Source organism: Numida meleagris, chromosome 1, assembly GCF_002078875.1.
Source record: "Numida meleagris isolate 19003 breed g44 Domestic line chromosome 1, NumMel1.0, whole genome shotgun sequence".
Taxonomy (NCBI): Eukaryota; Metazoa; Chordata; class Aves; order Galliformes; family Numididae; genus Numida; species Numida meleagris.
The window spans coordinates 129271908-129293295 of record NC_034409.1 but is presented as its reverse complement, the minus strand read 5'-3'; the positions used below and the strand labels follow the sequence as shown (position 1 = coordinate 129293295).

At 38.7% G+C, this 21388-nt stretch overlaps 1 protein-coding gene across 3 annotated transcripts in view; it reads right to left on the bottom strand.

The window, feature by feature from the left end:
- The window catches only part of GABRB3 (gamma-aminobutyric acid type A receptor beta3 subunit), a 115463-nt gene continuing 94962 nt past the window's right edge, over nt 888–21388 (bottom strand). For all 3 annotated transcript variants that reach the window (XM_021412319.1, XM_021412322.1, XM_021412330.1), the window contains 3 exons: nt 18670–18822; nt 14028–14272; nt 888–4745 (listed from right to left, as the gene is read on the bottom strand). In XM_021412319.1, coding sequence (XP_021267994.1) covers nt 4395–4745; nt 14028–14272; nt 18670–18822 — 749 coding nt within the window. In that variant the 3' untranslated portion in view covers nt 888–4394. The remainder of the gene's footprint in view (nt 4746–14027; nt 14273–18669; nt 18823–21388) is intronic.

The following is a 21388-nucleotide window of genomic DNA, read 5'->3' as shown; positions in this document are numbered from 1 at the left end:
GAAGTCAGAGGGAGTTGACTTCAAAGGCCTTGCAATCAAATCTGGAGTGCTGAATATTTCACCTACTGTTTAAAAAGATGGGTCTTGTACCATTAGCTCCCATGAAATTCAAGTGACATTCTGACAGCTTGTTCCAACACAAAGCATGGCAATCAGGTTTAAAGACAACGTGCTTTCCAGATCTCCATTTGTCCTTAGAGAGTTCTTCACAGAATTCTGTTTTTTAGGGAAGGGGTTGGTGAACTGCTAACAACGTGACTCAAAAAAACCCTCTTGGAATCTGTCTGTTTCCTGGCTTCTCTAAAATAGCTTACTAACAGCTACCAATAACGAGTGTGAGGAACACAATTAACATTCCTGATACAGTTCTCATAGCTGGAGAAAAGATTTTTAGGTTCCTTTTTGAAATATTAATGACTTGATTAATGAAGCAAATAAACAGGACATCGGTGTCTTCTTTTGTCTCCTGGGCAGGTAGAGGTTGCATGTAAAGCAAAGGACAAATTTTCTGCTCATACCAAGTAAATGCACATGTGGAAGAGAGGCTGGGTTGCCATTAAAGATCTTGCCAGGCCAATGGAAGTAGTTTTTCCCTCTTCCTTAATCTACCATAGAAAACACCAGGTGATATCATAGTTAAAAGCATAACAATTCTTTTTTTTTTCTAATTTTATGCCAATTTGAAAAAAACTTTCATCTATTTTTTCTTTAAATTTGTGTAAGATTAACAATTACATGACATTTAAAACCTAATTAGACATTAAAATTTAGCCAAGCACAGTCATCATACTCCCTCTATCCCCAGAAAAAAAAGAAAGTAAGCAATTAATCTTTAAATCCTTTTTAATAAATGAATATTCATTTATCAATATTTTCATAAAGCATCTCTTCATCATTCCATTTTACTATTCTTTTTTTTCCACTGCTGAAGAATACCAAAAATACATAGATGTGCCTTAAGCAAAGAAGACTGGGTTTTAGCTTATCTTTACAATGGGATGAAATCAACTTAGAGTTAAATCACCATAATATTTCTACTGCATATTGACCCTTTGGGCTATAACACAAATAGTTCCAGTTGGGTTTTTTTTCAGTGCCTTTTACAAACAAATGATGTGTATATGTTATTTATAGTAGTGTGAGCTAGAAATGAGTTAATTAGCTATGCAATACATTTCTCTGGTGCAATTTGATTGGAATTATCATCTTTTAGTCTTAAAGCCACCTATGGTTAAAGTCATACGTTGCAGCTAGCATAAAGTGACAACAGCCAGAAAATGTGAGGTCAAGGCAAACACTGTTCTTAACACACGGTTGTGTGTGTGTCTGTGTGTAAGAAGTGGTGCTGGGACTGGAAGAAGGGAATTGGCAAAAAAGGCACAAAAATGCGTGTTAAGGATGAAGTGTTAACCTTAAGTGAGAATTTCCTGGCTTTTTTCAAGTCCAACCAAGACTTCAGTCTGTTCACAGTCCAAGCTGCTTGTGCCCCATGGAGCTTGTCTGGGCTGCTGGATATGAAATCTCATGAAAACCTGAAACATGCAACTACTCACTTTTTGCAGTGAGAGGGAAGGTGTGAAGTACTGTTTCCTGAACAGGGCTACAGTAACACACTGCTCTCCAGTTGTGCAAGGGAGAAGAGACTCAGGGACTCAGCTCTCTTGCCCATGCAGTGTGCAACACATTGCCTCTCCACTGAGCTCAGTCTGTAATTTGTCCATCTAAATAAAAATCCTGCCTGAAGCCTCTGATGCTTCCACAGAAAGTGGAGTACACATTCGCATCACAAATAAAAGCTCTCTTCTGCTTGTGAAAGAGCCCTGCCTGACCAGAACATTTCTAGGAGCTGGAGCTCGAAGAAAGGAGAGAACGATGATTAAATCCTAAGGGTGGGACCACTCTCTTCTTCAATTCCATTTTTCAGGATAGCTGTTTAGGGCACTAACCGAAGGACTTGCTCAAAGGTTTTTAATTAGAGTAACTTCTCCAAAGCAAAGCCTACCATTTTTAAGTTTTATTAAGATCATATTTTTTGTTTAATTATACTTTGCTGTGAAGGTAAAAGCTTGGGAGAGATTTTCAATGAATCTACTAAATGTGTATTTGGGAAGGTGCTAATTGTTTTATTACTTTGACAATAATGATGACAATGTGCTCTATAATCCCTTCACAGTTGGAAGAAATATTAGGCAGCTCATAATATGTTGCAGCTTACCAACGGGAGCTCATACTGAGGAGCTGTTCAAAAACAACTTTTTCTACTCCAGCTACACGGTTTCCTTCAAGGCTTTTCATACTGTACAAGTATTTGCAGCTGCAGTGCTTAAGAGCTGCAGTTACAGCCATTTTGTGCCACTGCCAAGGATGCAGTAGGGCTGCGGTTCGGTCCTGCAGGCGAGGGCAGGGCGATGGGGATCGCACTGCGGCTCTGCCACGAGGCAGCTGTAGGAGCGCGTTGCTGTTCAGTGAGCAGCCCCCAGGATGAGACTGCAACTCAGGCTTTGCACCCTGCCTATGCTGCAGTTCAGCCCAGAGCAAAGTTTCACAGCTCAGTTGCAGAGTCACGGGTGGAAACAGCAACAGAGTGTACATGGCAGCAGAATGAGTGCTCTACTCACAGGTAATCCAAGAACCAGTGAGAACACCGATCGCGACAGAGCCAAGGCCTTCTCATTATCATCCCACCTTGGTCCTTTTTTCTTGGTAGATGCATCTCCACATTTTTCTCCCATAGATGTCCCTAGCTAGCATTCAAAGCTCTCTCTTTGCCAAAATTTCCCATTGATTTCCCCAGGAATCCTACACGTGGAGTACTGGCATGGCTGTGCCTAAATTCTTGTTTTAAATCTACTTATGCTACTGTACCTGTTGGTATTTGTGAATGTACATGATAGAAACACTGCTTACAAAAAATATATCTTCTTTTCTTTAGAAAGGTTGCTCTGATAAGTAACAAATTAAGTTTACAGATCTGAAATCAGCATACCTTGATGACTACGATCTACTAGACTGAAAAAAATTGGAAACCCGGTCAGGGAATGAATGTGAATGAAAACTGAAGTGCTCACATTTGCATGAAGGGTGAGTCTGAACACAATCAATCCTGAAACAAAGCATACATTTTGCTGTCTTTCGTGATCTGTGACTGCAGGACATGAGCTTCATAAGCGTACATGTATATACTTTAAGTATATAAATAAAATATGAAAATACTCCATTACTGAATCAAAGTACCAGAAGTGCTCTATTTGCTCAGTTCTAGAGAATAAAAAGTTGTAACATCACAGAAACAAAAATATGACATAGCATGCAGTCACAATAGCAAGCACAGGAAAGAAAAACATTGAGAAAATATACTTATATGCATATTATGCAAATATATTTTACATTAACATACAATGTTATAAGAATGTCAAATAATGTGAACGCATATTTAAAAAATGCTACAGCTAGGTGGTTTCATGTTGAAGTAGCAAATAACCTGAGACATCTTCTATGCTTTCACTGGAATAACAATCTTTAAATCTACAGCAGATGTAGAACACATTGACAGTAGTTGAAATCTCAGCTACATTACACTAAAAATGTGCTGTTCTCTTTCAAAATGACATGGCAGCTGGAACCAGTCCAAGGGGAGGAAAATGTGCTGCACATTTACAGTACTTACAAAAGATTCTTTTCACTGTTGATGGACATTTAAAATGCTTGTTTGAAATATTATGAACGTGTATACATCTCCAAAGACCTACAGCAACGCTCTATGATCAGCTTGCTTACTGCAGAAGAGAAAGCAAGAGACCATTAAAAACAATGCCCATTCATGAGTGGGAAAAATGTATTAGGTCATACAAAACCAAGAAATTTTAGCAAAGAGAAACGAGTTTGGCTTGATGAAATTTTTGTTCATGGTTCTGCAATACAAACAACTTACTTTAAACTTACCAGTGTAACTCTATCACTTTATGATTAGTGTGTATGGCAGCATTTACAAACAATGTTACTAAATACTGACTTTATACACCATTACAGCTCTTTGAAAATTTCTATGACCATCACAGTTTTGAAGTGATAATATACAACACTTACGATCTCAAGGCTTGCTTTGGACAACACCTGCCTTTCAAATTAAAAAGTTCTTCAGAAGTGCATTCTATGTTACACTGTCCATCACCTCAGAATGAATGTGTACACGTATGTGTGCATACATATACTTTTGCTCTTCAGTGTGTGCTTATACATACACACGATTCTTCGCTGTACGTATTCACACATACATGAGTATTCTCTACATTGTAAAAGTTCATATATATTTTTACATATAAATATATATAAACTCTGCAGGCAAGTAGTACTTCACTTGTTATAATTGAAGTCCTTTAAAAAAGTTCAGTCACTCAGTTAACATAGTATAGCCAGTAAATTAAGTTGAAAAGGGAAAAAGTGAATGGAAACACCATTCTTGACCATCTGTCGATGGCATTCACATCTGTTAGATCAGGAATTTTTATCTTCAGTTGTGAAGACCTTCTTCGTAAATGGCCCCTCTTGCTGTGGGAGCCTGTTCTGTCTGATGAACGCCTTCCAAGGCTTTCGCGATGTGAGCTTTGTTTTCTGTACTGGATTCCTGAGTTGTCAAAGGATATCGTTGAATTTCTGGCATCCGTAACGCTGGTTGTGACCTCGTTGCTTGCCACCTCATTGTGAATTTCAAGAGATGTTAGCAGAATGTTTCCATGGGTGTCCACCTACAGGGCAAAAATGGAAATTTACATTGTTTCAAAAGATTTGATGTATAACAGCAAAATGTGGGCATATTTACATCTCCAAAATCATATGTATTTTAAGAAAGCATTATTCATTTTAAGCATATGATAATATTAGAAAAAAATAACGGAATATTCAGCTGCTTAAACTGAGACAGGTAGTTAGATACTGTTACAAACAGGGTCATCATATTACCAACTTCTGGTAAAAATCATATTTGACAAAAGCAACCATTTTCCTCTCCATCTAAATTAGCTGTGCTTTATAGGATGGAGTATTTCAGTGAAATCTCTGCATTGCTGAAAGTGGGAAGAGAGGGTAAAGGAGGGAATCTCTGTGAAAGAAGGAAAGTAGTTAAACCCAGAAAAGCTCTTCTTCTATTCAGGTTTAAGAAAAAAAGAACAAAGTATGGGTGAAATCACAGGAAGCCCTGGCCTGCTGAACTCCTTGTATGCTGGATTCATACACCTTATTTACAGTTTTTCTCTTAAACTTTTCCTTCCATATACATTTTCCTGATTTTGTAATGATGGCAATGCATAATTCTGTTTTTTTCCCACATGGAAAAGTGATCTTAAATAGGAACAACACTGCTAAACTGAGGAAACAAGTGGCACTGCTCCCTCCAGCCTCCATCTCCAACAGCAGGTGAGCACAGCGCTGAGCACAGCTGAGGAACGTGATGCCACTTCAGGAAATAAGAAGAAGGTTCTGATCCTTTTTTGCCCTCAATAAACTCTGGGCTTGATTCTGCAGCCCCCTCCGAGTAACAACAAAGTTGGGTATAGCTCCCTCTGTCCAGAAAACTTCAATTTCCCAGGAGTGGGACTGACAGAAAGTCCTGAGTGATGCCATCTCAAGCAGAATTTGGTTGCTTCAGTGCTGGGTCGCTGCAACCCTTTGTGCCTCATACCGTGCACGCTGGAGGATAGGCAGAGAACAAAGCTAATGCAGGGATCAGCTCCAACTTCCCACCAGCTTCTGGGAAAGGAAATAAACTGCTCACTGTAAGGTAAATGCTCTGTGCTGGGTATTTTCAACTAGTTAACATTTGTGTGACTGTTCAAATGAATGCCGTTTCCCTCCCAAGTCAAGAAGAAATTGTTACACATGGCATGCAGGATAATTTCCAGATCTATTTATGCAATTTATTCATCTACAATTCAGCCTGTGATTTTGCTCATTACTACCTTTTCCTAAACTGCCACCTGATCTAGCTAGGTGAACTGTGTGGCACAGCTGAACATCTCATCCTGGAAGCATCAGTGTAAAAGCAGCTGAGAAAACACCGTATGGTCATGATCTACTGAAGTTCATAAAGCCATCTGATACCAGGTCTTCTGGAAGGTTTGTGTGATGCCATAAAAGTATGCATTGCATGCGTCTGTCCCTATGCATTTTGCTTTTTCCAATCCTGTTATATTTTTGGAAAATTGATATTTCTTTCATCAATTATAGATACTACAGCTTATCTTTTCTCTGGGAGATATATATATGTATATTCATATTTACATACTAACAATGCTTTGCCAAGCTTCTTGCAAATGGAAAAAGAACACATAATGAATGATATACAGGTAAGAAGAAAAAAAAATCCAAAGGTATCCAACACATCCTGCTGTTGTAGGCAACAGTACATAATGCTAATGAGTGCCTATAAATAAAAATAAACAATGTGAAACAGAACCATGAGGTGGAGAAGCCTCAGTGGTGATTAAGAATTTATTTTTCCCCTGGCAGAAACCTGCTGGGTAGAAAACTATGGGCCTGAGGTTTGTAGAAATGAGTTCATGCTATTGAGCAGGATCTGCAGCAGGGGAATACACACAGTTCTACAATACCATCATGGACACTATTACTGCTTAGAGTGGTCTCTGAAAGTCACTGATTCAGTTTGCATCACATTGTTTGTTTTTCCCCCACAATCAGTACAAATTACGATCAGGATTTGTAATAGCATTCTGCAAAACATCCCTGCAATTTGTAACTTCCTTATGAAGCTTAAAATTATATCTCTTATCCAAACCTCTACTCAGTACATGACATGTCCTCTCCCATCTCCTCCCACACTTTGAGAAATGTTACATAAAATTCCTCCAACTTCCTCAAAATGCCCCAGCAAGGAGCATTTTACTGGGCTCCACTCTGGTAGTACTGCCTTCTCTTTGCACGTCTCTGCTCCCTTTCCCTCCACAGATGTCAGCTGCTTTTTTCCCTCAGTGCCTCCTGATCTCCCCTGATTCTGTCTGCCACCTCCATACATGAAGACATTATCCAGTCCATAGGTACTTTGTCTTTCCGCTGAGACCTGGACTTTTTTAAGTGAGGTGTCAGCTTGTACTCTGGAGGCTGTATCTCCAGGCTTCTCGTACACAGGGAAAGTATTAATTTGATTCCACTTATTTCATTACACTGTGTAGCCTGCTTCACCTTATCCGCCAACCCTGCATGCCACCCTAATGGAATTTCTGCCTCTGATCTCTCAGTGATAATGCCACTTTTCACTCTTAGTCATCACATCTATAAATCAAACCAGAGAGGTGGTCAGGAAAGTAGTAACGCTGATGTAAAAGCTTTGTCTGAACACATGGTTACACCCTATGAAGTTGCAGGATTTTTTTTTTTATTTTCTGAAAATGTCCAAAAAACATATTTGGAAACAGTTTTGAAGTGCACTCCTTTGTTAATAGACTGAGATTATCAAGTCAAATTCAAGGAAGGAGCAAATGGAGAGGTTTGCAGAAACTGAAATCTGATATTCTTGAGACCTATTCCTGAAAATTGTATTTGATTACTTGTGAGGTTTTGGATAAACCACCAAAACTCTCAATAAAGGTACAGCACTATATCCTCATACTTTGTGACAATCCTAAACTGATGTTCCAAAGTAGGCACACTTAATATATGCAACAAATTAAAAAGTATTTGCACATAAACATGACTTGAGTGATTTGAGGAATGATTTAAATGACTTTGAAAAATGTACAGAAGCACTCTCATGGAATTAAGAAGCAGGCAATCCTGTGCAAGTTGTCTCAGGCTTGCTTGAATGTACATGTAAGGCAAAGTCCGACATGAGTGCATATCCATGTGGCTCAGTGGCTCAAAGGAAACTGTTAATCCAGGTACAGATACAGATTATGTAAAGCAGCTGAACTGATTACAGACAAGACTACACATGACAAACATGGCCAACATCTTTGATAAAACATCTGTTTTACTCCTTCTGAGCCTTAGAAGCTTTTATGACCTGGCTCAGAAATGTCACAGCATGTGCATTGGAAATTCTCCTCAACGTGTTTCCCCAAAAAGCCAAGCTTTGTTCTTGAATGTTGTTACAAATTGGAGACGACAGCATTTGGCCAATTCTTTTTGCTCCTTATCATCCTACTTTAACCTAAAGATTTCTCTTTCTTGTCCTCTCTGGAGTCCCTGGGCCTCCTATGATCTCTTTTCTGCCTGAACCCACTAATTCCCCATTTCCCCATCTGCACTCCTGTATTCCCATCTCTTCCCCGACAGAAGCCAGAGCTGGTTGTTTCCACGAACTGTTTCCCAGTGAGCCCACAAAAGTAGATGAAAACAGATGAGTACCAAATCATTAATCAATTTCCTGCTGAACAAGCATGGATCTAATTATGCAAAACTGATGCTCTTATTTAATTAAACATAATTCCTCCCACCTTTGAAAAATTACAGATCCTACACCAGGAGATGAATGGCATTCACATAACTCCATTTGGAGGCTGAGAAACATGAAATGCAGTGGGACATATCATACACTGAGAAACATTTACTTTTGAAGAGTCACCATTTCTTAGCAATGTGAGGGTAGGCCTCTTTGCCCATGTAACTAGTGATGGGATGAGAGGTAATGGCCTCAAGATGCATCAGGGGAGGTTCAGGTTAAATATTAAGAAAACTTTCCTCTCAGAAAGAGCGGTGAGGCACTGGCACAGGCTGCCCAGGGAGGTGGTGGAGTCACCGTCCCTGGAGGTGTTCAAGAACCGTGTGGATGTGGCACTAAGGGACGTGGTCAGGGGGAATGGTGGGGGTGGGCTGACAGTTGGACTAGATGATCTGAGAGATCTTTTCCAATCTTAACGATTCTATGATTAAACTAAACTTATTACATGGCAAATTAAAAAAATCCAAAAACTCTAGCAGCCACATGTCATCCCACAAGAATGAAGTAACTGAAGTTAAAAGAGGAAAATTAGCATAACGCTCACAAAGAAACTGTGGTCTTACTGTTGCATGAACTCTGCTTCACCAATAGGCTCAAAAGGACAGTACATCGTAAATTTGGTATTTCTTTCACACTTGGAAACTCCTCCATTTACCTCTTACCTCTAGACAACAACTTGCTGGCTCGTTGAGATGTTAAGTATTATGTTTTTAAAGAGATGAATGGAAAGAGATGCTGTTAGATACCTTCCTCTAATCAAGATTCTTGCAAAACATCAGTTTTAATGCCAGTTTGAAAACACTTGACTAGGGTCAGGAAACTACCATACAGCTTGATTTACTGTTAGATAGTGTCTGAATTACTTTGGGTTCATTTAGTTCTCTGTTTAATATTCCATAAATTTTAAGGAGTACTTTACTCCTTCTGTTCTTCCGCGTAAGTCTTTCACTCCACTACACAAAAATAAACAGAGGAAGCATTTTGCTCAAACCCCATAGGTACATTTAGGAGTTCATCAATCCCAAATTTTTAAATACCGTGTAAATATTTTCCATCATATGAAGTAATATAAATGCAAATAGCAGGTTTAAATAACAGGAAGAAAATCTGTCTCTCTATTAGCCTTGCACTATTTTACATCAAAATTACTATTGAAGAACATTATCCCACAAAACAGATCTCCTCTTAAAACTGTAAAATATAAATTACTTTTGGCAGCAATTGTAATCTAGCTACCTGATTATCACCTGGTCTGCCTGGTGCAAGCACAAGGGGTACACTACAGCTTTCACTTTCTTTACTTATTTGTAAATGACTTTCCAGCACATCAGAGACCAAGCCCTGAGTGCTATCTGTGCTTCAAGGAACATTAGTTGACTACATTATGCTTCAGACATTTTAAAAATAATTTAAACTGCAAGCACAATAAAAATGATATTGTTGAGTATTCTCACGAAGTCTAAAATTGATATCCTACTACTTTAATAAAATTGCTTATATTAATTAATAAGGACTAAAATAAATGAAAGAGACATTTAAGTTGCAATCAACATAGTAGATGAAACTAGGGTAGCCAGTAGAACTGGGAAGATGGAAAGATCTTGAAAATAAAAGAACGTATGAAGAATAAGGAAAGTTAGAGAGTTGCATCCCAGTATTGCTGATAATCAAGTAAGGATGGAGTTTGACAATTATCCTGGTTGTATTTGAATTAAGTTAGTACACACATGATCTCCCAGTGCACAATGAATGTCATAAACACTACAGAAGTAGGGCTCTTCTCACAGGAACTGTGTTTCTCACCCTTGAGAGATATTTTTCAAAACTTGGCACCTGCTAATCACACTCACGCTTCAGAAATATCCCACACTTCAAAACAGCACCAAAAAAAAAAACCATCCAGAAAAGATTAAGATGCACAGGAGAATATTGCCAGTTTTGCTATTCTCATATTTCCCAATTTAGACAGTGATAATTCTACCATAGGAGCCAAGATACTCATTCTCAGGAGAAAATCCCACTTGTGAGAACAGTTGCTACAATTCATGATGCTTTAAAAGCAATAAGTAGATGTAAGTGGCCTCAGCCTCCATTCTCAGTAGTGTCTGGTGGGCAGTGTTGTCTTGACCAACAATTGGGGTCTGAACTGGGAACCTCTGGAGCTAAAAAATCACGCAGAAACTGCTGGCTAGAAGGGCCTTTTTACAAAGGGTTTTGTATTATTTTGTTGAAAGGAAGCTATTCCCATATGTCTGACAGCCACAGGGGGTTGAAGCTTGAATGAGCTTGTGTGATAGCTACCCTCCTGACTGATACCCTTGGGCTGAACTTTTGGTCCCACCAAACTGAAAACATAAACCGCCACAGCATGAGCTAAGAAGAAGTATTTTTAGCAGGGGACTGTAACAAATCATAACCTCTATGGATTGGCCCAGAAGGAGCAATGTCCAAAACACATGCTCACCAGCTGATTATGCCAGTAGCCTCCATCACAAGAGAGAACAAAAAGTGAGAACGGGATTGCCTTAGAGCTCTCTCATGCTGATTTAGTTGTAAATTAGGCTGTATCTGAGCCTTATTTAAAAGAAACAATTTATGTAGTAAAACTGGAAATGCACAGAGAGCTACAAATGAAGCCTGAATCTGCCAACAGAAACAGGAGAAACAGAATTGATCCATAACCATGGTGATCAATTTTCAAAGGAAAACAGGCCACCTATTTTTACAGGCCACCTATTCTTTGCTGTCAATTTTTCCACAAACAGAAGACTTTAATTTAGGCACTGATACCATAGGCAGAGGGAACTTTTATGAAAAATCAAGAGCTTGTCCTTACACGTGAACCAATTGACTGAGGTTTCCAAGAAAGAGTTTTCAAAACTCCACTACTAGACTATCGTTTATATATTTCTGTGTTTGGTTTGTTGTTTTTTTTTTTTTTTTTCCAGTGCCCTGAGCTAGGACACTACATCAATGTCAGGGAGCTCATGCACATGGTTCATTACAAGCAAATTCTAAACCGAATCAGAAAGAGATCAACCCACAGTAGTAGTCTTAGAGACAAACTAAAAGTAATACTTTTTTCCAGTTTTATATCTGAAGCCTTTTCAACCTTTGTTCACACATTTCAGTTACCAAATAGAAGGGGTACCGACAAAAGGGGCTGCCAGATGAGCCCTTCCCAGGACGTCCAGCCCAAGTCTCAGCTCTAAAGTAAGAAGCGTCTCAAGAAACGTTTAGATATAGCATTGAGAGACATGGTTTAGTGGGGTTATTGGTGGTATGTGGATGGTTGGACTAGGTGATCTTGTAGGCCTTTTCCAACCTAGCTAACTCTATGATTCTATGATTCTAAGCAAGTGCCAAGCAGCCGTTATTTCCATCAGATTCACCAGTTTTCAAGACCCCTGAATTTGAGGTTTGAATTCAAACCCTCTTTAGTGCCCCTTGAAGAAATCTGAGTCAAGGCTGCAGAGCTTTCAGGTAGACTTCCTTGGCGAATGCCAGTATGACCACCTGTCTGCCTACATTGTTGGATGCCTACACAGCATGGTATACAGGGGGCATAATCCAGAACTGTGGAAGCTGTGTTCCTGCTTCAGGGCTGTGGTCTCTGATAGTCCTGGTAACCTTTGTTCAATATATATTTTCCCTGAGCTGCACATCCTGAAAGCAATGGGATCTCTGATCTGCTCTGAGCAATCTCTTCTGCTTTGGATTTGCTAGTGTCTTATCAAACGAGAAATTAAAAGCAGACATTTTACATTTGCTGAATGTGCATTTTCCATCTATTTCTTGTTCCAAAGGAAGACTTCTGATCAGATCTACCTAATGTCATTTCTGGTCATACACTGGCACTACTTCTCTTAAGACACTGAATCCAGCAACTGCAATGAAGCTCTGTTGACTTCACCAGCTGAAGCTTGGAATGGACCACATTTCGTTATTTATCTTAAATGTGTTAAAATAGCAAATATTCACAGACAGTATCAAGTACAAGTATACAGAGTTCTCTTTCACATCTGGAATGCCAAGTGACAAAGTAGCACACTGCTCTTTCAGTTCTGTCGTGTTGCTCATATCTTATGTTCAGTTCATGCATGGCCAATATTAAACCAGCAGAAAAGTCCGAACAGCACACAGTATTTGCTTAGGATGGTCCAGAAAGAAAAGAAAAGGTCCTAAATTAAAAGTGAGATAGAAAGGTTGATGCATAACATGTAACCAGGTCTGGCATATAAAAATGATGTGATCTGGGTATTAAAAAAACACAACACCTTTGCATTTGTTAGGGAACTTACACTGCTTCTGACAATATAAACTAACTGAATTCTGTACTGAAGAACAGTCAGGCATTGGATGGTATTGAGTACAAAATGTATTCTATAAATCATTTAAATGGATGAGATTGACTAGATGGTATTCATTGGGAAAACAGAACCTTAGGGCATACATCTGCATTACCTGCTTGCAGCTAAAATCTTCTCTATTGCTTTCAGTTGTGATATTCTTTTTTTCTTCCATTTGCTTTCTTATTATTATAACTACTTATTTTTCCAGGAAAGGGAATTCAATCTTCCTGCTAGCTTAGTCCTAAGCAATGCTGCTAGCTGTGATGAGATCTTGGTTCCATAATAGAGTGGACAAAAATGAATTTATTCTTCAAAAACTACTTCACATATATGAATGCCAATAATTAGGTGGAGTTCTGCATTACAGTTATTATGGCAGACAAAATCACTAGAATAATAAAATACAGCTTGAAATGACTTTAAGATACCTGTGTTTAACAAATAGGTAGTATTTTTGTTCTAGTCTATAGCTAATAGAAAAAATAAACTACAGACTTACTCAACAGAACTGAATGAAAAAGCCTCACTGGGAGCATTTTAGCCAAAATAGTACGTACTATCCAAACTGACATGGTTTGCTAATATCATATAGTGTTGGATATCTTGAACTTTTATTTCAAATGAGAAAAAGGGATATTTGTTGCACAAATTGATACTTAAGGGAAGGAAATAGGATGGAGTGTAATCAGCACTGACCATGCCAACACTATGATTCAGAAACCCATCTGAAAGTTTCACTGGGAAGAATAATTTCCTGCTGGCCTTCACTAGCAGTAGATGATAGTGCCATACACAGCATTTCAGCTCTGCTGACCAATTAGTTAGCATGAGCAGGACTAATCCTTTATCTGGTCACTCCCATTCTAAATGCATCTGCTTGAAAGGAATTAAGAAAAAGTATGCTCAGATCCTGGATTCCCTTGCATGAATACAAATGAAATTGTATTTGATTTAAGAAAATAAGTGCTTTTAGGTTCAAGCTAGCTGCAGTAGCATTGTTTTCTTCTAACAGTTTCTCATCATACGGATCATACTCACTTAGATTTCTGCATGCTTAAACATATTCTTCTTTGTACGTACTTGAATACAAAAATGTTGAAATTTGACCACAAAAAGGAGATGTGGTTGGTGATGTTTTTAAACATTTTTTTGTTTGTTTGTTTATCCCATACAGTTAGTGTTTGTAATAGAAGAAACAAGAGACTGTATATAAAGAATCCTACCCGGCTGCCTTCAAACCTTGAGCGATCGTTGTTTGCCTTTGCTGTTTTTTCCGCAAGCTTCTTCTGCCTTTGAGGGCCTTTTCCAAAGAAAATGTAGTTGACAAAGGCATATTCAAGTAAGGCCAAGAAGACGAATACAAAGCAGCCCATAAGATACATGTCAATGGCTTTAACGTAGGGAATTTTGGGCAAAGTCTCTCGCAGATGAGTGTTGATTGTTGTCATAGTCAGCACAGTTGTAATTCCTAGACAAAGAAATAAAAGAGCACATATCTTACATATCCTAAGTGGATAATGCTTCAATTTTATTTTCCTCTTTGGCAAATTTCCCTTGTCAGCGTGAAGAAGCTTAAAACTTTGTGAAAGCAGTCTCTCAGGTGACAACACTGCAAATGAAAGCAAAATTAAAGCTTGATGCATTACTCTTCCGTTACAATATTTCCTTCTACAGCTAGGGGAAATAGCTAACAAGGGTGCCTGTCACCACCACAGTGAATTAATACAGCTTCAGAAAAGCCACTGTAGCTGTACTGAGTATCTCTTCTGGGATGACCAAATTGACCTGTGACAGGAGGGAAAACATTCAGCAAAGCACTAACATGTGTGCTCTTCCATCTCTGCACTAGCCACCAACACCACAGAGACAATTTTTTAAAGCAATAATGGGAATAATTAGGGACCTGGATAGATAAAACCATGTGAACAAATTGAGGCAGAGAGACAGTAAAGATGGTGACATATATCATCCAATATTTCTAAGAGTTAAGCAGTTGGATAAAGTTAGTCCTGTGGGGTCCCTCTGGAGTAGACAGAAAGGCACCGCACTAGAGCAGTTCATCCCATCTCCTTGAGACACCTATTTCTGGATCAGACAATGAGCCAGCTCACAAAGAGGAATTTGAGATTCCTTGTTTAGATCAGTAGTCAAATTTCTACATGGCTAGACAGAGGTGAGATGAGCAGTGAGAGACAGACAGGTACGTGGATTTGAGGAAAGAAAAAGCCAGGAAGGGAGAGAAGCATTTTTATAGTGATCTACTGGACATTAATAAAGTACCCAGAAGATTTATTAGGTATTAATAGAGGATGTTTATTTGAGGATGGACATAGCACCTGAAATATATTACCAGAGCACTGTTTTGAAAGCCTGGTAGGAAAAGCAAATTTATTGTCAGTCTGCTTGAATTCACAAGAAACTTCAGGTGGTGTACCTGTGCTGGAAATTTTATGGGAATCAAAAATCACAGAAGGATGAAAACACTGATATTTGGAATAAGGCTACACTGGTAAAAGAGGCAAATCATTTTAATAGGTCCCCTTCCATTACTATTTCTTCCTGATTTTAAAATTTTCCCATTAGTTTGTAAGCAATCAATAAAATGCTGGTGGAACAAAAATAAACAGCAACAAAGATACTGACATATTATAAATCACAATTTCTTTTACCAGAAGAGACAGAAATAAAAACAAATATAAATAAGACAAATATAACTCAAAATCAAGCTGTTGGTGTAAGCAGTGTCACCCCAAGGAATTGTAGTAGCCTGTGAGGTTCTGTAACAGATATTTTCTATACTTTGTAGGTTAGCATCATGCACACTTCTCTCTAAACTGTGAAAGAAGTTTGTGCTGATGTCAGATGCTTCACTGCTTGAAATACAGTGGAAAAAGGGAGCTTATAAACAGGAGGAAGACTGACTTCTTACGTGGTCTGATAATGACAGAGCGAGGGGGTAAGGTTTAATCTAAAAGAGGAGAGATTTAGTTTAGATATTAGGAGGAAATTTTTCACTCAGAGAGTGGTGAGGCACTGACACAGGCTGCCCAGAGAAGCTGTGGATGCCCCACACCTGAAGTGTTCAAGGCCAGGTTGGATAGGGCTTTGAGCAACCTGGTCTAGTAGGACGTGTCCCTGCTCACAGTAACATGAAGACAATAACTGATACCCTGGGATTACTTCTAAAGAAATTTTACCAACGTCTGTGGAAAACCTCATTGCCAGCACATGGAATGGGTGAGAAGTCTAGAGGATGGCTGCAAACACTATCACACGTTTTCAGCCCAAGGGATTTCTCTAGCCTGAATTAGTTTCTTCCCTTGTAGGATTACCTGCAATTGCTTCCCATAAGGGATTCTGAAAATTACCTAAGATAAAACTGAATCTTGTATCAGAAATCCCAGATTGCTCTTTTAATACACTCTTGACATTGCACTGTCATCTCACAAATGTTTACCAAAGCCTTGATCAACAAGGGACTCGGAAGCACACACAGATAAGTAACTAATTCCCACATTTTTAGTGTCTGTTCCCAGCTGTTGTCTAGATTATAGAAATAAGTCCTTAGACACCTCATGGAGAGTTTAGAAGCTCTTTGAGAGAGGGAGAAGATTAAACACACTGAATAGAAGGGTGGTTACCACTAATTAAAAAGAAATACATCTCCTGGGGCAACATCCTGGCACCCTGCAGGCAACGCCAATAGTCATGGAGGATCGAAATCCCCCTTCTGAAGATCAGTAATTTACTTTAAAACACAGCTGGAGGAGGAGCAGCTGACACTCGCCTACCCAAATAAGACAATCATGTGATTACAGCCTTTGTCAAGAGAGAACTCTTAAGATTATTTTACTTCATTCAGATGAATTAATTCAGAAACTTCTAAGGCTAAATACCAACCACTCAGAGTTTTGAGCAGCAGCACCCCAGATTTGATGGTTCTGAATATTTCTCTTGATATCAGCCCCATATCAGCCTCTATTTGCAGTGTCTACTGCCCATAGTTTGTGGAATGAACTACCCTTTCTTCTGTGGTTGGGTTTCTTTGTTGAGGAAACTTCTTGGTTCAGTACAGAACCAAGCTACATATGTCCAAAGGTGCAAACAGTGCCTTTAAACTTCAATATAATTTCTTCTCAGCTTCAAGCACATAAAAGTGGCTACACAAAAGAACAAAGGATTAGACCCATGATACTGAACTTTATTATACAAATATCAGATGATACAAGATATAATCATCAAGGCACTAATTGTGTTCTGAGAAAAACCTATTAGATGGATTGTCATTCTCTCAAAATTACTTTCTATCAATTGGAAATAGAACATCTGAGCTCTTGAGCTTGTTTTGAATGCATTCTCTGACTTTTGTTGAAATATTTCTGTTATCACAGTATATTACTAGATGAACCAGGACCTCTTGTGCTACAGACAAATAGACCACATGAGACTGTCTTTCCCCCTAAATGAGGAAAACATGTGTGAACCTGTTATAGGAGAAAATTGAATGTCATTGGGTTTGGTAACTTCTGTCTAACCATTTGTTCACTGCAGTCCTGGCCAGCATTTAAAATCCAGATTCTGACTGATGTATTCGAAGTGTTCTCCTAATTCAGTCATGATATTTCCAGGGTGGATATTTGGTATCAACAGTTCACTTATGAATTCAACAGAACTGTTTGGACTCTACACTCCATCTCCCATGAAGCTGCTACTTAGCTGCAATATGCTGAACATGCATTAGCTGTTTGGCAGTAACGCCAGATTCAGTCATGTATACTACGCACATAAGCACCAACTAATCCACATTATCTGTAGAATTACTGTATCTATAGAGTAACTGCAGCTAGCATAACATATTTTCAGTCATAAAAGTTCAGATGCTAGGAAGTTACACGAGGTACATATATATGGGTATAATCATAGCTGCCCTCCTTTTGTATATTGGATATTGGGTGGTAAAATGTACAGAGATAAGGAATATGGATACGTCTTGGAGGACTGGTTTGCTGTGGTTCATATGAAAGTAATGGAGCTAGGGAATATGCTCCAGTTTTAAGAAGAGAAGACAGTATAGTAGAAGTTATATAGCATGGGCCTAGTGTAAAGTTTTGAGTAAGAAGGCATATGCCAGTGGAAAACAGAGTTGAAGACAGGATTTGGGGTGAGATAAGATGCATAAATAAGAGTTATCATAAGGATTATTTATGGATCCATTTAATCTTCCTTGTCTATAGCTATCTGTGAGTATGTTTCTTTAGCAGATGAAATTATTTCTGTGAGATATTTTGAAGATAGCCTCCCGTATCTAAAGGATACTTTGATCTGAAAAGGTCTTGGACTAGGATCACCACACTGTGCCAAATCCATGTTTTTCTGCTGTGAGGTAAAAGGCACTATAAGCTGTCATAAAAATGCATTTAGCACACTGTGCATTCTGAGGGTGAGACAGGACGTCATGGTCCATAGCTGATGTGTCCCTGTGCTCTGAACCAGCACATGGTTCTTGAGGTCCCTTCCTGCCACTATCAGTTAAAGCAGTCAGGACCTCAGGTGGAGGCCCACGCGGAAGCCCTTAGTGTATGATTCTGGAGCTGGTCCCCTTGCTGAAATTACTGACAACAACATTAAATTTGATGAAAACAAGTCTGGGACACATATGAGCAGCTCATGTCAGACATTTAATGGTAGATACATTCTTGCATGCGGGGGAAAACTTATCACTTTTGAGGCAATACTGAATGACATGATTTTGATGTAAATGATTTTGGAATATCAAAACACTGACAACATGTTCCAGTCTTTAACAACTTCCAAAGGCTACATGCAGTCTGACATTTTAATATCCCACTCAATCTCAGCACATACCGAGGGCAACTCTTGCTGCTGATGCATCATAATTGATCCAGAATGACACCCATGATAAAATGGTAATCAGTATGGAGGGCATGTAGGTTTGAAGAATAAAGTATCCAATATTTCTCTTCAACCTGAAGCTCAGTGAGAGTCTTGGATAGGCACCTAAGAAAAAGGAAGGAAAAATAGTGTTACTTATGCTGAAGCAGAGACACTTGCAGATACTTCAGTTTCTGTAGAAACTAAAGCACGCACATTTTATGGGATACTATGACATCTGCAGAACAGCAGGGAAAATGCCTTCACTGTATTACTGGTTGGTGTTAAAAGAAAACTCACAGGGAATATAGTGATATCCAAGCAATTTGTATTTGGGAAGAAAAGAGAGTAAGTTATTCTAAATTACTGAACAGATGGATAAGCACTGGTGAGTTTTCAAAAACAGATGCTTAGGTCGCCATGTAAAATGCTTATCTAAATATACAGTTTTATGTATAGCATTTACATTGAAAGGATTAGTAGAATTTCAAGTCTTAAATGTGCATAGTTTGGTATTTACGTAGAAGAGTTGTTCTTGATATGGTACCCTTAATTACATCTGAACTACGAGAAACATGCTACCCGTGGTGTCAAAAATATAATGAATCCAAGTGAATGAAAGCCTTCAGATCATCTCCAAAGGTCTCTAAAATCAACTAAGGCTGAAGAGAATTTTTCTTCAAAAAATATTTTAATAAAAAAAATTGAAGAATACATATGTAATGTACATATGTACATTATATACACAGGATTCACATATTATAGAATCATATATTGTTTCAATTTGAACAAATAATGAAATAATGAATAATCTCAATGTCAGTTTTTAAAAAACAAACATGAAACTAGTGGCACCTGGGCTTAAAGACAGTCTCTCCAGACTGACTGTAACAAGGCCAGAAAAGTCAGCATAAAGTTGTTTCAAGCCCCAGGTTCTTTGTCCTGAAGCCAGAAGAGAAAACCCTAAGAACCACAATCTAGGGCCAGGTTGTCAGTGATGTCTGTCCTTTCACTGCAGAGTTGGACTAGACACCAGCTCGCATTTGGTGGATACAACATAGCCCCATCTTCTTGATAAGCAGGTAGGAACTAAGAAAGCTGCTCTGTTCTATTTCAAGCAGTTAATTAAGCAACTGACTTGAGCTGCATATATGTGAGCTAGGTGTCTAAGGTTCAGTTACATTTACAGGAGAACCAGTTCATCTAGTCAATCTAGTAAATGAAACCTAAAGAATTATTCTACTGGCTCCTGAAATAAGCTCCTCCTAGGGCACTGATTTTGTCTCCGGAGTCTACAGACTGTATTCGCATTGATTAGATTCCCATCACCTGTAACAGGAGTTTAGACATCTAATTCAAATGAAGACACTGAAATTAATTATATTCACCTTAACCAGATCAAAAAGAATCCTGGCCTTGCAAGTTTCAAAGTAGGTTCAGGGAGTTTGTGGCTCCTGGGTAGTCTAACCAACAGTCTTGCTGGCATCACAGCCACTTATTGGAGTTGACACTTTGATTGGTTTCATAGAGGTAAATAGAACATCATGCTGTTTTGTGATGCTTTTCCAAGCTCAAAACTTATTGGGAGGTCTGGATCTCAGGAAATTTCAGAATGATTTGATCTTTGTGTAGTTCAAGTTGAAACTGAAATATGAACTGGCGGTCTCATTTTCAGGCACCATGCAGGCAGCTTTCCCAGAGACTAAGGAAGTTTGTATTACTTTCCCTTGCATTACTTTTATGCCTTCACAGATGACCTACTGCCCCTATCTCTAGACTGCCATCCCTACTATCCTATCTCACTTCCAGCGAACAATCCACAGGAAAGGAGTCTGTGGAGAAACAAAGAAAGACGCAAAACCCTAAAAGAAGGAACATTGCTGTGAAGCTGTTCATTTACCCCTCTTTACAAGAAGGCTAAAGCTGACTGAACAGGATGGGGCATAACCTACATGAAACAAAAATTGCAAGCCCAGATCTTTGCCTATCTAAAAAGGAATCATCTGGTGCACAGGTCACTCCTAAAGTAATGTCTCCTATTTATTTTTATGGAAACTGAACAGATACGAAGAGCACAATAACACTATTTGACAGAGCAAGTTCTCAGCTACAAAACTTTATTTTTCATCACAGTTACCACATTAGCTATACATCTTCATCGGCAATGAACAAAAGCCATGTCAGATGTCATTGTGCCAGTCGGCCCCTCTGCTGCCATCTGTTGTGTGGCAACAAAACGTAATGAAATATTGGTGGGAAGGTTCAACCCCTACTGCCATACCACCAACATCTGCCTCTGACATTGTGGACCAACATAATAAAACAAGAAGCATTACTTTCAGACCAGCCCTTGTATAAGCTATTTAATAAAAATGGATTTTTTGGTTGTGAGCTCAACAATTACACTGATATTTGCCTGATTATGCCTGGATAATGATTTGTCAGTTAAGGCCCAGTACATGTAGAGATTAATTAACAGGAAATTCTAGCTGCTAACATTTCATACCTTTTTTTTTTCCCTCAAAAATATTGTGCTGCTGTTCAGGGACAAGATTTATTACCTTTCCTCCCATCTCATGTAACTTGTGCATGTGTAAATTTAAATATTAGAGGGTTAACAGAACTTGGCCTGAAGTATTTAAATCTAACAACAGTATTGGAAATGAAGATGTGAAAACAAATACTTACTCAA